Here is a 23,045-nt window from a genome sequence, read left to right as displayed (position 1 = left end):
AAAAGAAAGAAAGAAAGAAAGAAAAGATATGGTGATAAAAAATAAACGGTTATTTTTAGAAAAATGAGATTATAGGTGTTATGTCCAAAATGCAGATATTTTGAAATTCTTAAGTTTATCATTCAAATTTTTAATACAGTTATAATTCATTTTCATTTAAAAAGTCTATTTTCATGCTTAATTTTAATAAGGTAAGACTTTTTCCTATGTTTTCATTTATAAAAAAAGTTAGGTTTAAAAAATTCACACACTAAAAAAAAAAAAATCACACACTATTAAATGGGTTTTTTACCTATATATGTATGACTTTTTCAAAATTATTTCATAAAATATGAAGTTAGATAGTTTTTGAATTAATTTCTATTCATTCAAAATGATGCCAGGAGTGATTCTTTTAGTATTAGAATTTTTTTTTTTTTGGTTCCAAATTATGTTATAGAAGTCTAAGTGCAGAGAACTTTCCAGTGGCACTTTTAAAATATTTTTTACATAAGTCATTCATGGGGGCTGGGGCTGGGGCTGTGGCTCAAGTGGTAGCGTGCTTGCCTGGCATGTGTGTGGCCTGGGTTCAAATCTCAGCACCACATACAAGGATGTTGTGTCCGCCAAAAACTAAAAAAAAAAAAAAAAAAAAAAAAAAGTCATTCATGATATTTAAATTGATGTTAGTCTAAGATTTCATCCTAATTAATAAAAATAGTCCAATGAAATATTATGTTTAGAGAATTTCTTTCAACCCTAATTCTTTTGTGTTGTACAGGGTCAGCTCTTTTATTTATTTATTTACTTATTTTGGTACCAGGGACTGAGCCACATCCCCAGCCCTGTTTTGTATTTTATTTAGAGACAGGGTCTCACTGAGTTGCTTAGCACCTCACTTTTGCTGAGGTTGGCTTTGAATTCATGATCGTCCTCCCTCAGCCTCCTGAGCCACTGGGATTACAGGTGTGTGCCACCATGCCTGGCTATTTATTTCTTCTTATAAATATTACTTATAGCTAGTTAAATTTCTAAAAAGTTTTTCATTACAGAGGATTTCAAACGTAGGCCAGTGTAGATAGAATAGTACAATGAACGTCATGTCCCCTGTCCTTGTTTGATATAGTTCTTTACTCATTACAGTCACTATGTTTTATCTCTGCCCAAATCTAGTTCCTCCTCCTAGTATCATACTGAAGCAAATTTTAGATACTATGCCATATTATTTAGAATTCATCTCTAAAAGATAAGAACTTGAAAAAAATGTATTCACAATACCATTATTACACCTAAGTAAAATTTCATAATGCCATTGAATATTCAGTGTTCAAAATTCCAGTTTTTAAATATTGGTTTGTCTCAAGAGTCAGATGATTCCAACACAACTGGTTGATGCATTTAAAAAAATCTTTTTTTGAACTGTAGGTTTCTCTTCTGTTGTTCCCCTTTGTTAACTTTCAGGTTATTACTTGTTGAAGAAAGTGAGTTGTTTTTCGTGGGTTGTTTGTCCCACTCTTTGTAACTTACTGATCATATCTGCAAATGCAGTTTAACTGTTCTTTGGCCACCTATAAATTGATAGTTGGATCTAGAACTTTTAACCAAGTTCAGGGCTAGTTTTCTTTTGTTCTTTTGAATGGGGGAAGTTTTAATCATCTTAGGATATTATTTATTTGAGGCTTGTTAAGGTTACTCTATGGGTCATTGAATTTCCTTTCAGAAGATATAAATGTCTGGGTGCCTCTCTCTTTTTTTTTTTAATATTTATTTAGTTGTAGATGAACGCGCACAATATCTTTATTTATTTTCATGTGGTGCTGAGAATCGAACGCAATGCCTTACACGTGTGAGGCCAGCACTCTACCGCTGAGCTACAGCCCCAGCCCCATGGCTGCCTCTCTTTTCTTAGTGTTAATAGTCATAGCTGCTCAGTACCTAAATCTGTTTATTAATTATATATTCTGATTCTGTCATTCATTCATTTATTCATCCACTGCCATCAGTGCTGTCAGGAATTGCCTCTAGAAATGTGGGTTAAACAAGCAGAAGATATTTGATTGGATATGTTCTTTCTACTTACAAAGGCAGAGAAATGGATGGTATTTTTAAGAGATTTTTCAATAGTAAGAACTGCCTTGAGAAGTTTCGGTGACACTTTCCTTTTTTTGGCAATTCTTGCTTTTGAGGTAGAATTGCAAGTTGAACCTAGAGCCTCTTCCCCAGAACTAACTTAACTGTTAGAACTCTTGGGACTGTGTAGAATTTTTGAGATTCTTGAAAAAACATTTTTAGAGCCAAGTGTGATTGGTCTAATATTTTGAAACTCTTTTTAGGCAAAGGGGCTGATTTGAGTAAGCCTCCATGTCGAAAAGCAAAGGAAATCCGGAAAGAAAGAAAAAGGTTAAAACTCATGCAGCAAAATCCAGCTGGAGAACATGAGGGTTTCCAGGCTCAAGGTCAGCCACCATCTTTGTTCCCACCAAAGGCTAAATCCAACCAGCCCAAATCACTTGAAGATTTAATTTTTGAATCTTTGCCAGAGAATGCGTCACACAAGTTAGAGGTATTTTGGAGGTTTTTTTATTTGTTGATGTTTGTTTGTTTTTGGGTACTTTATTTTCTTTGAAATTATTTGCCTATATTTTGATATTTTATATTATGAGAAATGAAGGAGAATTGGGGTTTACTAAGTTAGCTACTATTTGAGAGAAATATTCACTTCTTCAAAAAGAATTTTTGAAAATATTTGAGGCAACCAGCTACTAAAATTCTGAAAATTATTCCAGTTTTACCGTGTTGTTATGGTTTTTGTATCCTTTGAAATTAAGTAGTTAAAAAAAAAAGAAAAATACTCTTTAGAATTTCATTTTAGAAATTTAGATAGCAAAAGGTAGTTTAGATAGTAAGAGACTAGATCACACTAGGAAAATCACTGTTTTACCTGTTAGAGTATTCTGATCTGATGAAGACATCAATCAGTGTCATATATGCAAGCCAGCAGTTGGGAATCAACCAAGCAGTATTAAGTTACACTGAAAAATTCCTTGCTCGTTAAGTAGTCCCAATCAATTTAGGCATGATATGAATGTTTTAGAGCTAAAATTCTCTTTTTTTCCAAATTGACTTACATTTCTAGATCAATTTCAGATTTGTTAGTATTAATTTCACTTATATAAAATTCTCAGCTGAGCACAGTGGCATGTGCCTGTAATCCCAGTTGCTCTGGTGGCTGGGGGTGGGGCTGAGGCTGGAGGATTAAAAGTTTGAGCTAGCCTGGGCAACATAGAGAGACCTATCTCCAAGTACACAAATAGATAAAAATAAAAAAAATCTTCTCTAAGACATTTACTGTAATGATTTCATTATATATTCTCATACTTGATTAGTAACTAATCAGCCTTTGAATTTATAACTTAATATCATCTAAGAATATCACTTAATGTTTAACCTAATACTAAAGACTAGCTTTGATGCATTCTAAACCTTAGGGCAATATATGTATTATTAAACTTAAATTTTATTTTAATAACTTTGATTATTGTAACTCTGATTTTGGTATTGATTTTTCTCCACAAAATCAATTGTAAAGAGAGTTGAGTACACTACCTAAAATATTTTATAAAGAGACCTTATAAAGAGACTTTATCTTTTGATTATAAATAGTAATATATTCAGGGAATCAACCATACCTCATATAACAGTTCTATAAGCATAAACTTTTGCTTCTTTTTTTGTATTTGGAATGGAACCCAGGGCCGCACATACACAAGGCAAGCGCTCTGCCACTGAACGACATCCCCAGCCATTCATTCATTCATTCAGTTATTTATTTTTGTGGCACTAATGTTTGAACACAAGGGCCTTGCACATGCTAGGTAAGTGCTTTACCACTGAGCTACATCCTCAGTCCCCCCTCTCCACCTTTTAAACATTTTTTTTTTTTTTTTGAGATACCATCTCCAAAGTTACCCAGACTGGCTTCGAACTTTTGTTCCTCCTTCTTCAGCCTCCCAAGTAGCTGGGATTCCAAGTATGCACCACCACATCCAGCCCACTATTGCTTTTTTAGTGTCATGGGTCCCAGGATGTATAGAGATTGGTTATCCACTGGATGTCACTCTCTTCATGTAGGAATTACTTCTCATGGCACTCAAGAACAGTTATGGCTTTATTATATTGCATTTGATTTTGTTTTATTATTGTGCTTTGCTAATACTTTTAACTGGTTAGTAAATAATTAATGATAAAATATATATTAGCCATTACCATATTCAATTACTGCTTTTAATTCATCCTCATTTTCTATATGAGAAAACTAAGTCACAGAGAGGTTAACTTCCTTGACCAAGATGGTGACAATGTGAGATCTGAGCAAAAGAAGTCTAATTTCAGAGTCTTCCTTTTTACCAGGCTATGAAGGAAAGCTTTATGAGGATTATTGTTTTTATTTATTTAACGGAGTTGTAAATTTAAAGTTAGAAATGATAAATGAAAATGTTCAAAAAATATGTTCACAGTTTCAGTCTTTCCGACTGACTTATTGATGGCGATTTGTTTACAGTTAACATTAAGGAGTGTGTATTTGTGCTTTTGCCATGAGTGCTAGAAGAATCCTGCTTGTGTGCAGTACACAGGCTCACATGTTCAGCCATCGGAGGTGAGGCTTAGAGCTCAGAGGAATCCTCCTCTGTCAGTTTAAGGAGTGTAGAACTTGCAGAAATCACTTCTTTATTAACTAGTTGATTTTTTTCATAATGTTCATGATTTTTATATTTATGCTTTAATATTTGCTGAAACTTTTTTTTGTGGTGTGGGAATTACTGCTAATGCATATTCTACAGAATGAATAAATGAATTAATTAATGAACATTGTTTTTTAACTCCTTCTGAAGGTGAGGGTGGTGAGATCATCTCCACCAAGTTCTCAGTTCAAAGCCACATTTCAGGAGTCTTACCAGGTCTATAAACGTTACCAGATGGTTATTCACAAGGACCCACCTGACAAACCAACTGTGAGCCAGGTCAGCAGGGCAATTGTCATTTTTCTGTGCAAACAGAACTTTCCCCTTCATTTGGTATCATGTATGAAATCTTGATTTATTTGTGGTACATTTTACTTATATTCAGTTTGCAGCTTATCTGTACAGAGATAAGACTGACTTAGTAGACATTCTGAAAGTGCAAATGGTACCCAGTGTCATGTCAAGTGCCAGTTATGTGTAATTTCAAAGTGGAAAGTAACATGTAAAGTTTATATAAAGTCACTACATCTGGATGCATTTACCTGAAAGTGAGAGAGTTCTAAGGTGAAATAACTGAGAAAAATATATTTCTATGTTAGACATGTGTTGTCCAACATGGTTAGTGTGCTTTATCCATATTTAAAAGTTATCTGTAGAAATAGTCATAGCTAAATTATTATGTTAATGTGCTGCCCATGCACAATTGAGTGGGGCTAGAAAACTCAGGTAGCACAGTGTTTCAATGGATGTCCTCATAACCTTATTGTAATTTTGTAAATCAAATGACCCAAGAAAAATCTGGAAGGGAAAGCAAGCTTAAACCACTTCACATAAGTGAGGGTGCAAAAGTGGTGGCCATGGCCACGATCAGCAGCAGTGCTGATTAGTGCACACAGAACTGCAGTTGACCGGTACAGAGAGAACCAGAGTGAAACAAAGACAGACTGTCCTGGCCTTTTGCGAGTTGGTCATGGCATTAGTGCACAGTCGACACTTAGGTTGGGTGCCAGTCAGCCTACTCCAGAGGATCTTGTTTTTATGAGAAATTCCAGTGCTGAGCTTTGGAAGTGGATTTGCGGAGATCTTACTCTAGCCTCACCTTCAGAAGCACATCATCAGCTGGAGGTGTTTCAATAGCATTTGCTTGTATTTTCCTTGCTCTGAAGGTGAGGTTAGTACCTGTCTCCTTTGAGGACCCAGAGTTCAAGTCGTCCTTCAGCCAGTCCTTTTCTTTATATGTCAAGTATCAAATGGCCATACACCAGGATCCGCCTGATGAATGTGGAAAGACTGAGGTACTGTTTGCTAAAACGTTTTTTCCTTTGTTGACGAGGTTGTCTGAGAAGCAGCATAATATGTATATATAACCCTCTTGTGCCATTTTCTTACCTGTTAAATTGAGGGGATCTTCCTTTCATTGTGATTTGCTTAACTGTTGTGAGAATGAGTCATACTTGTGAGCATTTTGAGTCCTTCAGAAAAAAGATTCAAGATATGTCCTCCTGCAGGGTTTTCTTGAACCTGGATGTAGGGTGCTTGTGGGTTCAGTTGTTCAGCAGACATTTGACTAAGGACCAATGTGTGCCAGATGGTGTGCCACAGAACCCAGGGAAGAATCTGTCTTCAAGGGATTGATGTTCAGCTGGGAAGGACAGACCAGGGAAGTAGGAGGGGGAGAGTGACTATATTGAGGGAGGTTATTACTTAGAGCATCACTTAACAAGCATTTATGAGGTCCTATATTTTCTAGGCCTGGGATATTTAATGAATAAGAGACCCCATGTCGCCACAGTGGGGTAGTTAGGTGTTAGAAGAAGGGTGCCAGCAGACAAAGAGGAATTAAGAATTTTGATTTTTTTTGTTTGTTCCTTTAATTGCTCTTGTTTTTTTAATGGCACAAAATGTGTAAGCTAAAGAGAGGATTAATAAGACAGGAGTGGGCCCTCCATGTTTGTTGGGGAAAGGCTGACTTTGCAGGCTCTTACAGTCTTCTGATTAAACGGTGTGATTTGTAGGTGAATAGCATCATTGTGCCCTCAAATGCAGAATCTCAGACCTCGTCATAGGTCTACTCAGTCAGAATCTGCATTTTTAAAAATGTTTATTTATTTTTTAGTTGTTGCACACAATACCTTTATTTATATGTGATGCTGAGGATCGAACCCCCAGCCTCGAACCCACAGTCTCTCACACGCTAGGCGAGCGCTCTACCACTGAGCGACATCTCCAGCCCCAGAATCTGCATTTAAAAAAATTTTTTTTTTTTAGTTGTAGATGTACACATTCTTTCATTTTATTTATTTATTTTTATGTGGTGCTGGGGATTGAACCCAGTGCCTCACATGTGGGAGACAAGCTCTCTGCCACTGAGCCACAACCCCAGCCCCTGAATCTGCATCTTAAAGGAGGTCTCCAGGTTTTAAAAGTGCTGACCTGGGTTCCCCACTGAGATGCACAGCTGGGGTCCATGCATTTTCTGGTAATAAGGATTCTGCTGAGCCTTGAAACTCCTTTTGATAGTTTCCTGGGTCTGTCTTTTTCTGAACTTTGCCTCTTCCCCCTGCTCTGGAAACTGAGGCTTTGTACCTGCCTCCTTACCATTCTCCACGTGGTGTAGTATGTTCACCCTGAGTCTTTCCCTCAACCTTTCCCTGACAGCTTCACTGTCTGTGCAGGTCAATGCAGACCTACTTACTGCAGTGGTCCAGGCATTGGAAGTCTAGTTGCAGGGACAGGTAAGAAGTTCCCACATTGTTGGAATTAGGATTGGGTTCATAGGGAGAGCCAGCTTGGTGTAGGACTGGAGGTTAGAGAGTTTTTTTTTTTTTTTTTTGAGAGAGGTACTCGCTGAACCAAACCTGCACAGATGAGGAAGTGTTTGTAGGTCCAAAGAGACAAGAGCATTGTGGGCAACAGGACTAGGATGTGTGGAGCTGTGCATGTCAAAATCCTGTGCTGTGCTTGAGAAACCATTTGAGTTAGTATGGCCAGAGTATTGGGTTTGTGTTATGTGATAGCAGAGGCTTTTGGAGATTTAAGTAAGACCCACATTTTTAAAAAAAATATTATTTGGGATATACATAAAACTCTTAAGTACCTATCTTCAATAGTTCTCAACATGCTGCCATTTTAATTTTGTATCTCTCCATAGTTTTTTGTTGTTGCTTTGCTGGGTTATTTTATACCAAGTCTTAGATATAATTTGATCTGTATTTCAGTAGGTATCTCAACTTATTGCCAAAGTGGAACATTCAGGTATGTGCCTCCTAATGGAGTCCAATGCGTATAAAGCACTGCCTAAGGAACATTCTTGCTAAAGAAATGGAAACTGGATCTGTTTTTTTTTTTTTTTTTTAAAGAGAGAGAGAGAGAGGGAGAGAGGGAGAATTTTTTTAATACTTATTTTTTAGTTTTCGGCAGACACAACATCTTTGTTTGTATGTGGTGCTGAGGATCGAACCCGGGCCGCATGCATGCCAGGTGAGCGCACTACCTCTTGAGCCACGTCCCCAGCCCTGGAATCTGGATCTGTACAAGCTTCTAGATCTAATTACCAGTTCACCAGAAAGATAAGGGCTAAAACAACACTTGGGTAATTTGTATGGTAAATAACCTAGTTTATTTTAATAAATAAACACTATTTCAAAGAAAAGAAGGAACTCTGTTCTTGATTAAAAGTTAGAAACTTGGGGCTGGGTATGTGGCTCAAGCGGTAACACGCTCGCCTGGCATGCGTGGGGCACTGGGTTCGATCCTTGGCACCACATAAAAATAAAATAAAGATGTTGTGTCCACCGAAAACTAAAAAATAAATATTAAAAAAAATTCTCTCTCTCTCTCTAGGAAAAAAAAAAGAAACTTAAAAAAAGAAAGTATCTACAATACCACCCTCACACTCAGCAAAATGCACAAGAATTATATCATGTAATGCCTAGTACATATTCAGTTTTCTCTAGTTATTTCAAAAAAATGCCTTTTTATATTTGGTTTGTTTGACTCAGGATTTCTTTTGATACTCTTATAAGTATTAGAACAAATTTTTCTTTTTGAAAATCACATTTTCTTTAAGAAATTAGCTCATTTATCTTAGAATTAATTTTGCTTCTTTTTATTGATTATTTTTGAAAATGCAAGCAAAAAGTGCCATGAATGTGATATTTATGGGTGTATTTGTATGTGTGTGATCTCTCTCTTTGGATGTATGGGAAGTGCATATATGTGAGTATGTAAGTATGTGCATCACACATGCATATTTATATTATATATGCATATTTATGTCACGTACCATGTTACACACTTACATGCACACATACACACATTTCCCTCTCTTTCTTAGATGTAATGTTCCAGACACAACTCTGTATGCCACACTTACTGTTTGTATCCTGAAGGTCATTCCGTAGTAGTATGTGGAGAAGTTTTTTCATCCCATTCTGTAGCTGCGTGGTACGCTTCATGAAAGTACCATAGTTCTTTCAAATAGAGCTTTATTGATGGCCATTTATTATTTCTAGTCCTTTGCTGTTACACAGTGTTGCAGTAAGTACCCTTATGCATAGAATTTTTGTGTTTTCATTAGTTCGTCTTTGTTATAGGTTTCACCCAAATTGCTGGGTCACAGCTAGCCTCCTCTTCAGAGGGGTTCCCTTCCTTAGGAGCTGTCCAGTTAGCATCACTCTAGCAGTTCATGAGAATGCCTGTTCCTCCATGGCCATGCTCATGGAATAGTAGGCAAACGTTTTGGGTTTGGATTTTTGCCATATAGACGGATATGAAATTTCTGTGTTGGTTTAATTTATATCCTTTTATTATAAGTGTAGTTGAGCATAATTTCATAGGTTTAAAGGCCATTAGTGTTTTTTTTTCCCCTATAAAACATTTGATCAGATTTTTGCTCATTTTTTTTGAGGGGTACTGGGAATTCTTTACATATGTTTTGTTTTTTCACTTTTTTTTTTTTTTTTACTTTGCTTATGGTGTTTTCTCATGCAAAAGTTGATTTTTATGTTATCACATAATCTATGGGCCAAAATTGGTAGAGTTTATTGGTAAATAAGGTCTTTGGACTCTAATGTTAATGTGATAGGGAATTATTTAAGGATTTTAAATAAGGGAGGTATAAATTCTGTGTACTTGTTAAGAAACTTTATGGGCAAGAGAAACTGAAGTTGAACTGATTTTTTTTTTTCTTTTTTGCAGTGCTAGGGATCGAACCCAGAATGTTGGTATATCCAGGCAAGTGCTCCACCGCTGAGCAGCATCCCCTGTCCTGTGAACTAATTTTTTACTTGCATATGTAATTCAGAACTTCTGGCCTTATTTGATCCTTGGTGTATCTTTTCTCTGTAATGGTTTCTCTCAGGCAGGCATGTGATAGTAGAGGTGAATGCTGTCACTTTAGGTCTCATGTTCTCACAGTGATCTAAGTAAAAATTAATTCATGATTCCTTCCTGTTGGTTTCAGTTAAAAGTCCCAAGGCAGGTGCTGATTGGCACATCTTCAGATATATCCTTATCTCCGAGACTGAGCAAGTTCACAGTGGCTGGGACTATGAGAAATTTATCATGCTTGGGTCACACACCCCTCTCAGAAGTTTAGGTGGAGGAGGATCTCATGATCTACATGTCTTGAAAAGAGTAAAGAGGGGGTTTTACCATGTTGGACATTCCAAAATCCTACCTGGTATTGAGGAGCACCTGGGTGGCAGGGTTGTGTGGGAGGTTTTTATTCCAGCGTGCACAGACTTGAAGCAGAGCCTAGGGGATTGGATGGATTTATGCATTTTGTTTTAATGCCATTTTCCCTGTGTGTCCCTGTCTTTTTGTTCTTTTTTTTTTTTCCTTTTGCAATAAATGACTATTTTCTAGTGTAACAGTTTATTTTATTTATTTTAATTCCTTTATGATTTACACATGTGTTACATTTATATTTTACATATATGTATTGGTTTTGGCAATGTTGGGGATTGAACCCAGGACCTCATGCATGCTAGGCAAGTGCTTTATCACTGAGATACACCTAGTTATTATATATTTTAACAGTATTTTCTTGGTAGCTACTCTAGGGCTTCCCATATAGATCTTCATTTTATAGGGTCTATTTAAGATTTTTGCTAAAGTCATTCCAAAGATAATAAGTTACTATTACTTCTGTTTAAAACTATTCCCTTTTTCCCTTATTGTGCTATTATTCATAAGCATATTATATATCACAAATTTAATCATATTATTTAATTTTATGTTTTGTATAGAGCTGAGAAAAGGGACAAGAATAAGTAATTATTTCTAATTTGTCATAGTAACTTTCTTATTTATCATTTCTGGCTTTCTTCGTTTGTCCTGTGGATTTAGGTTGCCTTCTAATTTCATTTTCTTTACTCCAGTATAGCTTTGCTCCTGTCCATCTTTTTTTGATGATGTTGTCAAATATAGTAATTTTCTAAGTTATTGTCACAGTAGTATACGTATGTAAATATTGTTGCTTTTAAATTAGTGATGAGAAGAAGGAAAGTATGCATTTATATATGAGAAGCCCCTGCTGTCACTCCCTGGAGGGCTCAGTCCTAGGCATGTTCAGTCCCCTGGGATGACAGTGTCTTGGTAGTGTGTTGTCTCCTCTCTGATCTCTCTAAATGTTTACAGAGATAACTACTTCTCTAAATACTTCTGTTGGCAGCTGTTTTAGTCAGATTTTTTTGTTGCTGTGACCAGAAGCCCTGACAAGAACAATTAGAGGAGGAACAGTTTATTTTGGGGCTCACAGTTTTCAGAGGTCTCAGTCCATAGAAGGCTGGCTCCATTCCTTGGGGTTCAAGGCAGGCAGAACATTGTGATGGAAGAGCATGATGGAGGACAGTGGTCAGGGTGTGGCCACCAGGAAGCAGGGAGAGCGAAACTGCCCCTTACCACAGACAAACATTATAGCCCCCAAAGCATACCCCAGGTGACCCGACTCCCCAGGCCACACCTTACCTGCCTGCCATGTCAATCCCTGTCAGGGGATTAACACATGGATTAGGTTAAACCTCTTACAACCCAGTCTTTCCAGCTCTAAACTTCCTTGCGTTGTCTCACACAAGAGCTTTTGGGGGTGTCCAAGCTTTGATGGCATAGTCAACTTTTGGTCTCCACTGGTTGCTGTATTGTTTTCAGCAGTGCCCTGGGGATAAATTGCTCTATAGTCTGATGTAATTAAATTTGGACTGCATTGCCAGGCAGTGTTTGAGACCAGTCTTTGAGGTTTGCCCTGATACTAGATAGAGGGCTCTTGACTGTCTTTTTTTCCTGGTTCTCTCTCATAAACCAACACAGCTGTTCAGCTGCTGCTCACTTGGAACCGCTGGCCTTCTTTTACTTGCTTGCCACCCAGATCTGAGTTTCCAAGAGTGCCCTTAGGCTTGAGCTTCCCTGTATTCCATTCTGAATAGTCACTTCCCACAGGTTGAGCTGAACGGCCACCCCGCTTACAAAATTTTTTCACCACTATTCTGTTCTCTGAGTGTCATCTCTGCTTTATGAGCAGAGCACGGTTAGAACCAGTATCTTTAGTCTTTTCTAGGTAAGGGGATGAAGTTTGGGCTTCTTAACCTTTAGACTTAGCAAGTTGCTCTAGATAGCTCTGGGTGAGGAGATAGCCACACAGTGGATGAGATTCTTTGTTCATCTTAGCAATTCTTAGCATACCAGGCAGGCCACGGTTGCAGATGGAGTTGGCACACTGCCTGTGGGTCCAGCCTGCTGGGCAGAATGGGCTCGGCCATCCTACTTTGCTTCCCAGTTTTGAAGTATGTTTCGTATAGAAAAAAGCTATTTTGAACATGGAGTGCAAAAGTACTTTCCCTTTGTACATGATTATAGTTTTCTATATGAGCAAATAGCCAGTATTTTGTGTTTAGGAAGCATAAAGAGAAGCCAAAAAGTTAGTCTTTAAAATGTATTCCTTTTTCCTGACTCATTTTAAGGGATTCTGTGCAGCAACACACTATGGTGTGGTTTGGTTAATATAATGGGAAACTATTCAAGAAAATATATTTTTTGCTTTTTTATTTTTTTGTAAAGCACCTTAAGTAAATAACAGTTTGTATGCCAACTGGAGACTTCTATATTAGTGTGTAAAATTCATTTTGAGTCTGTTAGTAACTCATCATCACTTAAACAACCCTAGAAGTAGGTTATTTTTTGAGAAGTTTGTTGAAAAAATAAATAAATATAGATTGCTTGATATCCCAAAATAGCCAAGTCATGTTTTTTTTTTTTTAAGAATTTTTTTTAATATTTATTTTTTAGTTTTAGGTGGACACAGTATCTTTATTTTACATTTATGTGGAGCTGAGGATCGAACCCAGTGCCTCATGCATGCTAGGGGAGCACCCTACCACTGAGCCACAATCCCAGCCCCACCAAGTCAGTTTTTTAGTAACATCTTTAGATAAGTAGCACATTATTGCACATAGCAAGATTACATAGGATCTACAAATTAGTGGGTATGTTTCCATTATAATTTTTAATCATTCAGGCAGATGTCAAATTTTTAGAAAGCAACATATAAATAAAACACATAATTTGTGACCTGTCTTGTGCATAATAAAATATAAAGCCAACATTTAAGAATCTTTGTTTTTATTCATATAATGTGAATACATAATTTTTGCTGAAATTTTATTGGAGTTTTATTATAGAAAAAATGTAATATTTTTTAAGTGCCATTGTTCCTTAAAATAATTCATATTACTCTTGTAGCTCTTCTTTGCTGTCTGAAGATTGTGCTCTCATGACCCTAGAGTCTCTCCACATGTCTGAGTCCAACTGTCTCCCCAAATTTATTAAGAATTCCATCAGAGGAACATTGAAAGAGTGGCATATTGGACACCTGGACACCAGTAACAAATGATTGTAGCTTAGTTTTTCCTTTGCTTTATCTTTTTTCTTTGTGAATAATTTTAACTAAATTCTACATTATGATGTTTTACTCTCAAATTCCTTTAGCATGCATCTCCAAAAAAGGAGTTGTGATTCTATAAAATGCAGTATAATTATAAACCTAGAAAATTTATAATTTGTAAACATTATCTAGTATTTAGTCCTTATTTTACATTTTCTTATTTTTTAAAAATTAGTATCTCATCACTATTTATGTTACATTTTTATTGTTACATCATTTTAGATTCTTCTATCCTACAACAGTTTGTCTTAATTTCTTCATATTAACTTCTTTACCCCGTCTTTTTCCTTTGAAACTTTAAATTTTGGGGGTGGGTACTGGGGATCGAACTCAAAGGCACTGGACCATTGAGCCACATGCCCAGCCCTATTTTGTATTTTATTTAGAGACAGGGTCTCACTGAGTTGCTTAGCGCCTTGTTTTTGCTGAGGCTGGCTTTGAACTCACCATCCTCCTGTCTCAGCTTTCTGAGCCTCTGGGATTATAGGCATGCACCACCATGCCCAGCCATGGTGAGTATTTTTATTAGCATGATTTATCAAGTTGTGTCTTATTATCGTGCTTCGCAGCTGGGGATTATTCTTGTTAAATTCTGTATGTCCAACATCTGGTGGTTGTCTGTTTGTCCAGACGAGTTCCCAGTCATTCTGCCTTAGTACTAGGAAACTGAGCAGCTCAGGGCAAACTGCTGCTTTATGTATCGGAGTAGGGAGGGCAGGCACAGCCTGAAAACTCCTGCTGTACAGTGTGGGGAGACTCAGCCGGGCACTGCCTGCTCTCTAGAAAAATGTGATGAGCTATCCAGACACCATTCGCCAGGGTTCACCCTATTTAACACTTTGGTCAGGTCTGATTTTCTTTTCTCCTCTTTTGCCTGAACCTTTTGAAATTAAGCTGTGGACGTGTGACACTCCCCAGCAGGTGGTAAGCACACTTTTCCTGAGAGCAATTCTCCTGTATAACCACAATGTCTGTCACTCCTTACAAATTCACAGAAATGCTTTAAAGCCCCAAATCATATTCACATGTTCCCAATTATACTTAAATACCTTTTATAGCTTTAAGAAAAAAAAAAAAAGAGGGTCCAGTCAAAGTTCACACATTGCTTGACTGTTATGTTCATGCTGTGTTTATAATGTGACTGTTTTTAGTCTTTGAATGACTTGGACATTTTTTAGGCACTTAAGTCAATTGTCTTTAGAATGTCCTATATTCAGGATTTGTTTTCTAGTAATTAGGTCTTTCATCTTAAAAGTTAATCTGGGAGCAGTGGTACATACCTGTAATCCCAGCTACTTGGGAGGCTGAGGGAGGAGGTTTGCAAGTGTGAGGCTAGCCTCTGGAACTTAATAAGACCTTGTCTCAAAAAATAAAAATGGCTGGAAAGGTAGCTCAGTAATAGAGCACCTGTAAGTTCAATGCTCAGTAGTGGAGTCGGGAGGCATTCTTAAAAGGTTAAATATTTTTTGTTGGAAGTGAGTTTTTAAAAACTTTGTATTGACCTTGCACATATGAGGCCCTAGATTCAATCCCCAGTACCTGAAAAACAAAACACAAAACCAAAATTTTATTTAAGTATAATTTGAAGTTTAAAAATAGAAGAGTAAATGTGTGTATTAAGGTAGATGATATTTCACAAACTGAGTTCGGGTCACCAGCCCTCAGTTAAGAAATCGATTCCTACCAGCCCTTTTAGCCCCCATTTTTTCCTTCACTCTTTATTGTCCACTTATAACTCTGCAGATTAGCTTGGTATTTTTGTACTCTAAGTGGAACAGTCTGTTTGACAGGATTTCTTTTGCTCAGCGTTGGTCAGTGCCCCTCGCCTGTGGTCATACTGATCGGTGTCTGGCTTGTCCTTAAGAAGCTGTGTTGGTTTTGTAAAAATAAGCAGACACACACAGTTGTATTTCCCCGTCTTTCACCAAGAGACCCATTCTGAGGAGAACCATTCTGAGCATCCTCTTGGATCCCTATCCCTTTTCCTAAAAGCACATCCTAGGTTTCCCTTTTGTGTTATACAGTTTCCTTGGTTCATTATTTTGTTTGTTTGTTTGTTTCTGGGCTTTCCCAGGGAGCTGTTTAAAGTTAAGCCAGAAGATTTCCAGTACAGACTGAAACATAAGGAGACTGCCCTTCTGAGGAGTACTTATTTGTTGAAAGTTATCTTGTAGTCAGGCATATGTCATTTGACAGCTGGTGTGGAAAAAATAGGGGGAAACATGGGTCCACTCTGACCTGTGGAGCAGGGGGAGTGGTGGAGTACTGGCCTGTTATTTCACTCCAGCCACCAGGGGGTGCTGCAAGTCAGGAGCATGCGGTTGCTCTGTGTCCTGCCTCAGTGCCTCCTGTGGAGCTGGTGGGTTTGCAGCCCTGGAGCCTGCATAAATGCTCTTTTGCTAAGGTGATTACAAGTAATCTGCATTGATGCATTAAAATGATAATTACGAATGATTCTTTGCTTGTTAAATATTGAAATAATTTCAGGAATTAACCTAGAGAACCTTTCAGCTTCCTTTGTCTTTACAGTTTTACTCTATATGTGAAAATAATAACTTTTATTTAGAAAATATTCAGTGTGTCAAAGAATTGACATTTTCAATTAGGTAAAGAGACCAATCACGTATATGCATGTACTATTTAATAAATATTTAATTCTGGCATATAATTAATTGAATTTATATGGTGGCAGGATTTGAACATTTTTAAATTAAAAAAATGTATTTTGTGGGAGTTGCTGAGAAACGAACCTAGGATGTCATGCATACTAGGTAAATACTCTATCACTGAGCTATACCCCAATCCCTAAATATATTTTTAAGGCCAAGGCTAACTTGAATAGAATAGACGGTTTAGACAATTATTTGTATAATTTAATCAAAACTACTTTTTATGAGCACCTTCTAAGTCAGCTCTCTGGTATACTATAGTCTGTCCCATGGTCTATGACGAAACATTTGCTACCAAATTAACTGGAGAAAAGGTACTGTTTTTCCCAGCATAATATTACTTTCTGGAGAGATCAGAGTGGTGGAATTAAAGCTAGCACAGGAAACATTTTTTTTTAAGTTTCTTTTGGTTAATAATTACCTAAATTGCCTCAGATCACAAAATCATAGCATCAACAACATTCTTTTGTAACTATATGGATTAACTTCTCTTATTTAGAGGAAGAAATTACCCAAGGAGGCATGAATGGTTAGTGGTAGAACAATGACTAGAAATTTCCGTACTTATTTATGTATTTATTTTCAGCTTTTTAAAATAGTAAAAAAAATTTAATATATTTTTAGATACATATGACAATAGAGTGTATCTTGACCTATTATACGTACATGGAGTATAACTTATTCTAATTAGAACTCCATTCTTGTGATTGTACATGACATGGAGCTTCACTGGTCGCATATTCATTATAGGAACATAGGAGAGTCATGTCCAGTTCATTCTGCTGTCTTTCCTATTCCCCTCTCCCTTTTCTTCCCTTCCCTTCATCCCCTTGGTCTAATCCAGTGAACTTCTCTTCTTCCCTCCCCTCCCCTCTTACTGTTACTGATGTGCGTTAGCATCCGCATGTGGGGGAGAACATGCAGCCTTTGGTTTTTTAGGATTGGCTTATTTTACTTAACAGGATAGTCTCCAGTTCCATTTATTTACTGGCAAATGCTACAGTTTCATTCTTTTTATGGCTGAGTAATATTCTATTTGGTATTTGTACTTTTTTTACATGGGATTGTCAAATGAAAAAGCTAAAGTTGGCCAAAATAATTAATATAGAATAACTGACATCAGTGATGGAAGTTCTCAACATAAGCAACATTTGCAGATAATCAAAATATTTTTATTGTAAGATTTTGTGCCCTCTGCTAACTTAAAATAGCAGTCTTTGCACAGAGGAGTGCATTCTTGCGTGCTTTCTAACAGTGCTAAGGGGCACTGACGTTCCTGTTCCCAGGAGTGTTATTCTGCTCTTGCCCTTTTCAGTGTGCCTGTGCCCTCCCCACTGCCACTTTCTCCAAAGTTGCTGTTGTGACCTTTTAGCCTTTCTCTTTCTTGCTATTTTTTTTTTTAAATATTCCTCAACAATGTTTTTAACTGAAACTATGAAGTCATTTTAACTTGAAAAATTTTTACAAGAAATAATCTTAGTCCATGGTATCATATATTCTCAGTACACATGCATTGATAAATAATACAAATTAAAGAGAAACAAACATGAAATTATTACATTTGAACTTTAATCAATTTCTAAAATTTAAATACAAGCAAAAGTATGTTTAATAGAATTATACAAATTTTTCAAATTAAAAGGAATATGCATTCCAGATATCTGTGCCTTTGAAGGTATTTTTTGTCTAATGGTACTTTGGAGTTAAATTTCATTCGTGTCATTAAAAATAACATTTAACATCTATTGCATATCAATCATGTTAGGTAATGAAATTATGAGTATGTTTACAAAAATTCCCTTGGCTGCTAGGACTGTACAGAAAATTTCTTACTGCTAATTCTTGTTATGTTAGCTTGTCTAGTATTAGAATTGTTCCCTTTCTAATTTGTGGTTTCTTGGTGTGTTTGTTAAAATACTTACTGAGCACCTACGATGTGCCAGGTACTGTTTGAGAGGCATCTGCTACAATTAACCAAACCATGAATAAATCAGATAAAGATTTTTTGCTCTTGCAAAACTTACATTATACAGTGAGGGTGGGGATGGCAGAGGTAGTCATTAAATAATAAGCACCAAGAAATAGCCAGTTATATGGTTGGTTAGCAGGGGGCTTGGTGAGACAAGTAGTGCAGGTATAGGTATAGGAGTGGATTGGTGGAAGTGTTGGTTATTAGCTTGGAAACTAGGTCACCATGTTTATTGTTAGTAAAATTACAGTCAAGAAGAAAATGGGCAAAAGAGCCCAAGGAGTTCCTCTGTGAATGGGGACATAGCCCGAGGAAATCCCTTTCTGTTTCTTTCTCTTGGCTGTTTTTTCCTGGGGCTTATCTTTGGTTGTATGTCTGAAATTCTGAAGTCCCTTGGTACTTGACCCCTGGTTACGGTGAAACTTAACGTAACCACGATGAGCACAGTGGACTTTCTCGTACTTGCAGTTTCTCAGAGTTGAGTAATGGTCTGTGACATGGACTGACAGATGCCAGATGGAATGTCTGGCATGGGATGAGTGAGGGCTCTTGATGAGCCACTTGCTTCAGAGCGTGTCAGAGCGTGTGTGCCTGGTAAGTCATTTGGGTTGAATGGCATTAAGGTGCTACCAGGCGCGATCCATGCTGATTGGGTCGGATACAGAGGCGGTGAAGGCGGAGTGGCATCTGGGGTGAGTGTGAGCTCTGTGCTTCCCACTTAGCACCTGTGTGGCTTTAGCAGGTTCCCAGATCCTCATGCTTCTGCCACTTCAGAGAGTCCTCAGTTGTAAACGTGGGTGAGGGGATGTTACAACAGGGCTAGTTGTGAGGATTAGGTGACACTGTACCTGATGGGGGCTTGGCCAAGTTAGCCCTGGCTGGACTTCGGCCACTCAGAGGAGCTGGTGACAGGCCCTCAGAGTCATCAGAGACTGAGGTCAGGGCAGAGCAGTGGTGCTTCTCCAGAATCCGCCGGTCGGCATTTAGAGACACAATTACATTTTCCTTGTAGTTTTGTTTTCCATTTTAATTAGTATATTTGTTTGAATTAAGAGACCATGTTTTACATTTTAGTGTTAAATTAGAATTAGTCCTTTCAAAGGAAAAAGTATGATATTTATACCAGTTTGGTTCGTCAACATGTAATTTTAGTCTTTAAAATTAAGGTTTTTTTTTTGGTGCTGGGGATTGAACCAGAGCCTTACATGTGCTGTGCCAGTGTTCTACCACTGAGCTGTCCCCAGCTCCAAGATTTTTTTTTTTTTTTTGCAGTACCAGGAATTGAACCCAGGGGTGCTCTACCACTGAGCCCTGTCTTCAGCCCTTTTTATTTTTTAATTTTTAGTTAGGGTCTTGCTAAGTTGCCCAGGCTGGCCTAGAATTTGCCATCCTTCTGCCTCAGCCTCCCAAGTTGTTCAAATTATAGACGTGTCACTGCATACTAAGAATTTTTAGTAACTCATCCTATTTCGCCATGTAAGACAAATAAAAGGCATTGCTTGGTGAAGGGTTGGTTGGTTGTGTGTTTCTGAACTACTTTACTCAGGACTGGAGACAAGGGAGAATTGGTGTTTCTGGTTTTTGGAAGAGCTTTTGCTTATTAGAATAGGTCTCTCCTTTTGATGAATTAGTATATTGGATTACCTAAATTAATAGCACACTCTGTTCTTGTTACACCATCTTGTAAAGATGCTCGCCAGGATGAGATACACTGCCCAGCAGAGAGTCTGTGATGGACTCTGCTGGCCAGTGAGTATCAGCTGAATGAACGAGCAGCTGAGTTAACTGTTTTAAGAAACAGCTGGAGAGAGAACTCAGTTGTTGCCAAATTGTAAACTGCTCAGGAAGAAAATAGTGTTCTTGGGACTTTGGATGTAAGCAAAAAGGAGAACTCAAATGATGTCAGAAGCACTTGACAGTTGTCCTGCTGTAATAAGTAAAAGCTGCTTTTAATTTCCTGCATGAGAGTGTTGAGAAGTTTACCTGCTATGAGCTAAGCAGGTTTTAGTGAGTGCAAAGCTCATTTGATAGGAATACTCGGGCTGTGAGCACCATTTGTCTTTGCTTTTGTATTTTAGGTCTGTTTTTTCCATTAAATCTGAGGAGCATCAGGTTTTATGACCTCCTGGTAATGACTTGACAAGTGAACAATACTGCCTATTGATGACTAGTCTAAATAAGGAAAGCTTGTATTTTTTGCCATGGTAATTCATTTTATATGCCAAATATTTTTTAGGTAACTTCCTGCATGATTAAAAAGCAGTTGATTTTCTTCTAGTTAGTAGTCAGTTATACAAATTAAAAAAATATTGTATATATGATTATTTGTCCAGAGGATAATTCTGCCTTAAAAATATGTAGAAAGTAAAATATTGATATATACATGTGTTGGCTTTTATGTAACAATTATTCTAGAAATAGCTCAAAATTTCATACTTTGAATCATTCCCATATTTCTTTCCCCTGGGCTGTGGAGGAATGTTATTTTTCATTTCAGTCAGTCACATAAACATTTAATTCCTGGTACATTCCATTCACTATGGTAGAGCTATGCATGGAGGAATAAGACACGATTCTTGTGCATTTTACTAACAAAGTGAACTTAAAATATTTTTAAAGCTTCTTTTTAAAAAATTTATTTATTCTAGTTTGTTATATATGATAGCAGAACACAATTCAATTTATATTATGCAAATATAAGAATTTCATATCTCTGTTGTACACAAAGTAGAGTCACACCATTCATGTTTTCATACATGTACTTAGGTCATTTATTTGTTGACTTTTTATCCTAACATTACATCTCAAAGCCCTAGAAAAAGAAGAACAAATCAACACCAAAAGCAGTAGAAGATAGGAAATAATTAAAATCAGAGCTGAAATCAATGAAATCAAAACAAAAGAAACAATTCAAAAAATTGACAAAACAGAAAGTTGGTTCTTTGAAAAAATAAATAAAATGATAACCCTTTAGCCATGCTAATGAAGGAGAGAGAAAACTCAAATTAGTAACATCTGTGATGAAAAAGGAAATATTATGACAGACACTACATAAATACAGAAGATAAATAAAAATTATTTTGAAAGTTTGTACTCCAATAAAATAGAAAATACTTAAGGCATTGACAAGTTTCTAGAGTCACATGATTTGCCCAAACTGAACCAGGATGATATACAAGATTTAAACATATGAATTTCAAGCAATGACAGAAGACGCCATCAGAAGCCTACCAACCAAGAAAAGCTCAGGACTGGATGGATACACAGCTGAGTTATACAAGACCTTTAATAAAGAACTAATACCAATACTCCTCAAATTATTTCATGAAATAGAAAAAGAGGGAACATTTCCAAACTCATTCTATGAGGCCAATATCACCCTGATTCCAAAACCAGGCAAAGGCAAATCAAAGAAAAAACTTTTAAAGCTTCTTTTCATGAATTTGCATTAATGTGAAAAATGTTAAAATGCTAATGTTAAAAATTATTTGAAATATGTGTACCTGGCAGGATGAGAGGGAGTGTTTGATTTTATTTGAAATCTGTTGGTCTGAAAAGTATGTGAGCAGTATCTGTGTCCATTATTATTATAATCAGGTATTTATTTCTGATAATGAAATTGCTGATGATATATTTTATTTTCAATACTTTGTCCAAATGATTTTAAAACCAAATTTGGTCTTGACCATGATTTTTCTGCTAACTTTGATTTCTTAGGTTCTGTATTCTTTTCCACCTATCCTTAATTGATGTTTTTCAGATTTCCGGAAGATACTTAGTTTTTCAAGGTCAAACCATCCTTCCCTGTTTCTTTTCTTCTGTTCTTTTATCTTTCCTTCATTCCTTCCATCCATCCTTTGAGTCCAGGGTCATCAATTTGAATTCTTTTGCCCAACCTAGTGTCATTGAAGTGATATCTAGTTTTGTCCAGAGTATCTTTGAGTAGTTGCTCCCTTAGACATGACACTTGCTGGATGTTAAAGGGCTGCCCCAGGGACACAGATGTTCCTCAGAAAAACATCTGTGGTACCAGCTCTTCCTTACTGGTGACTGCTTCCCTTGGTTCATGGCGTCTCACCTTGACCACATGACCTGATTTTGTAAAGCAGCCAGGCTCTGTGGAGAATCATGGGGGGAGGGAAATAAAAATCTTCAATTCCATTCACAGAAGAGTGAACACATCTGTTCTTTCGGCTCGGGGTGCGTGATTAAGCGCGTAGATGTGAGCAGCAGATGTTTACTTAGCTCCTCTGTGTGCCAGGCATTCCTTTAGACTCCAGGGAACAGAGGAAAGTTCTTGACCTCAGGGAGACTGATGCCAGAGAGGAGGGAGAATAATAGACAGGGGTGCAGTAGAGTGTCAGAGTGACGAGTGCTGCTTAGAGGAATTAGGGGGAGGCCAGGGATGGGCTGGTGGTGGGGACCGGAGACAGGTGCCCGGAGGAGGCTCTGGCAGACACCTGCCTGGAGAAGCCTGCATGCACCTGTGGTGCATCTGAAGGGCTGCATTTCGGGTGGATGGGACAGTATAGCAGGGACACCAGCAGGCAGGAAGGCAAGTCATGGCATGTCTCTGTTCTTATTGATGGTTTCTCTTTCTGTGAATGATCTTTTTAACCCCCTCCCTTTTTGCCATTTATTAGCCATATTGGTTGGTGTTATAAAGTTGTGTATTTTGTTGTAAACTTGTTGAACACCTGCTTGTTACCTCATTTTAGTTTTTAGTTGAGGCTCTTGGTATCTCT

The 23,045-nt window shown here is 37.3% G+C and overlaps 1 protein-coding gene across 9 annotated transcripts in view; it reads left to right on the top strand.

Moving 5' to 3' along the window:
- Ate1 (arginyltransferase 1) overlaps nt 1-23,045 on the top strand; it is a 147,092-nt gene that overhangs the window by 11,925 nt on the left and 112,122 nt on the right. For 2 of the 9 annotated variants that reach the window (XM_058580711.1, XM_058580710.1), the window contains exons 6-9: nt 2,313-2,542; nt 4,872-5,000; nt 5,888-6,016; nt 8,142-8,201. In XM_058580711.1, coding sequence (XP_058436694.1) covers nt 2,313-2,542; nt 4,872-5,000; nt 5,888-6,016; nt 8,142-8,201 — 548 coding nt within the window. The remainder of the gene's footprint in view (nt 1-2,312; nt 2,543-4,871; nt 5,001-5,887; nt 6,017-8,141; nt 8,202-23,045) is intronic. The other 7 variants (XM_046448695.2, XM_046448694.2, XM_046448698.2 and 4 more) reach the window with 4 other exon arrangements.

This window comes from Marmota monax, unplaced genomic scaffold (assembly GCF_021218885.2).
Source record: "Marmota monax isolate L192 unplaced genomic scaffold, Marmota_monax_Labrador192_F-V1.1 WCK01_AAM20220418_F8-fsc00076, whole genome shotgun sequence".
Classification (NCBI taxonomy): domain Eukaryota; kingdom Metazoa; phylum Chordata; class Mammalia; order Rodentia; family Sciuridae; genus Marmota; species Marmota monax.
Note: the sequence above shows the minus strand (reverse complement) of the source record. Positions and strands in the feature narration are given on the sequence as shown.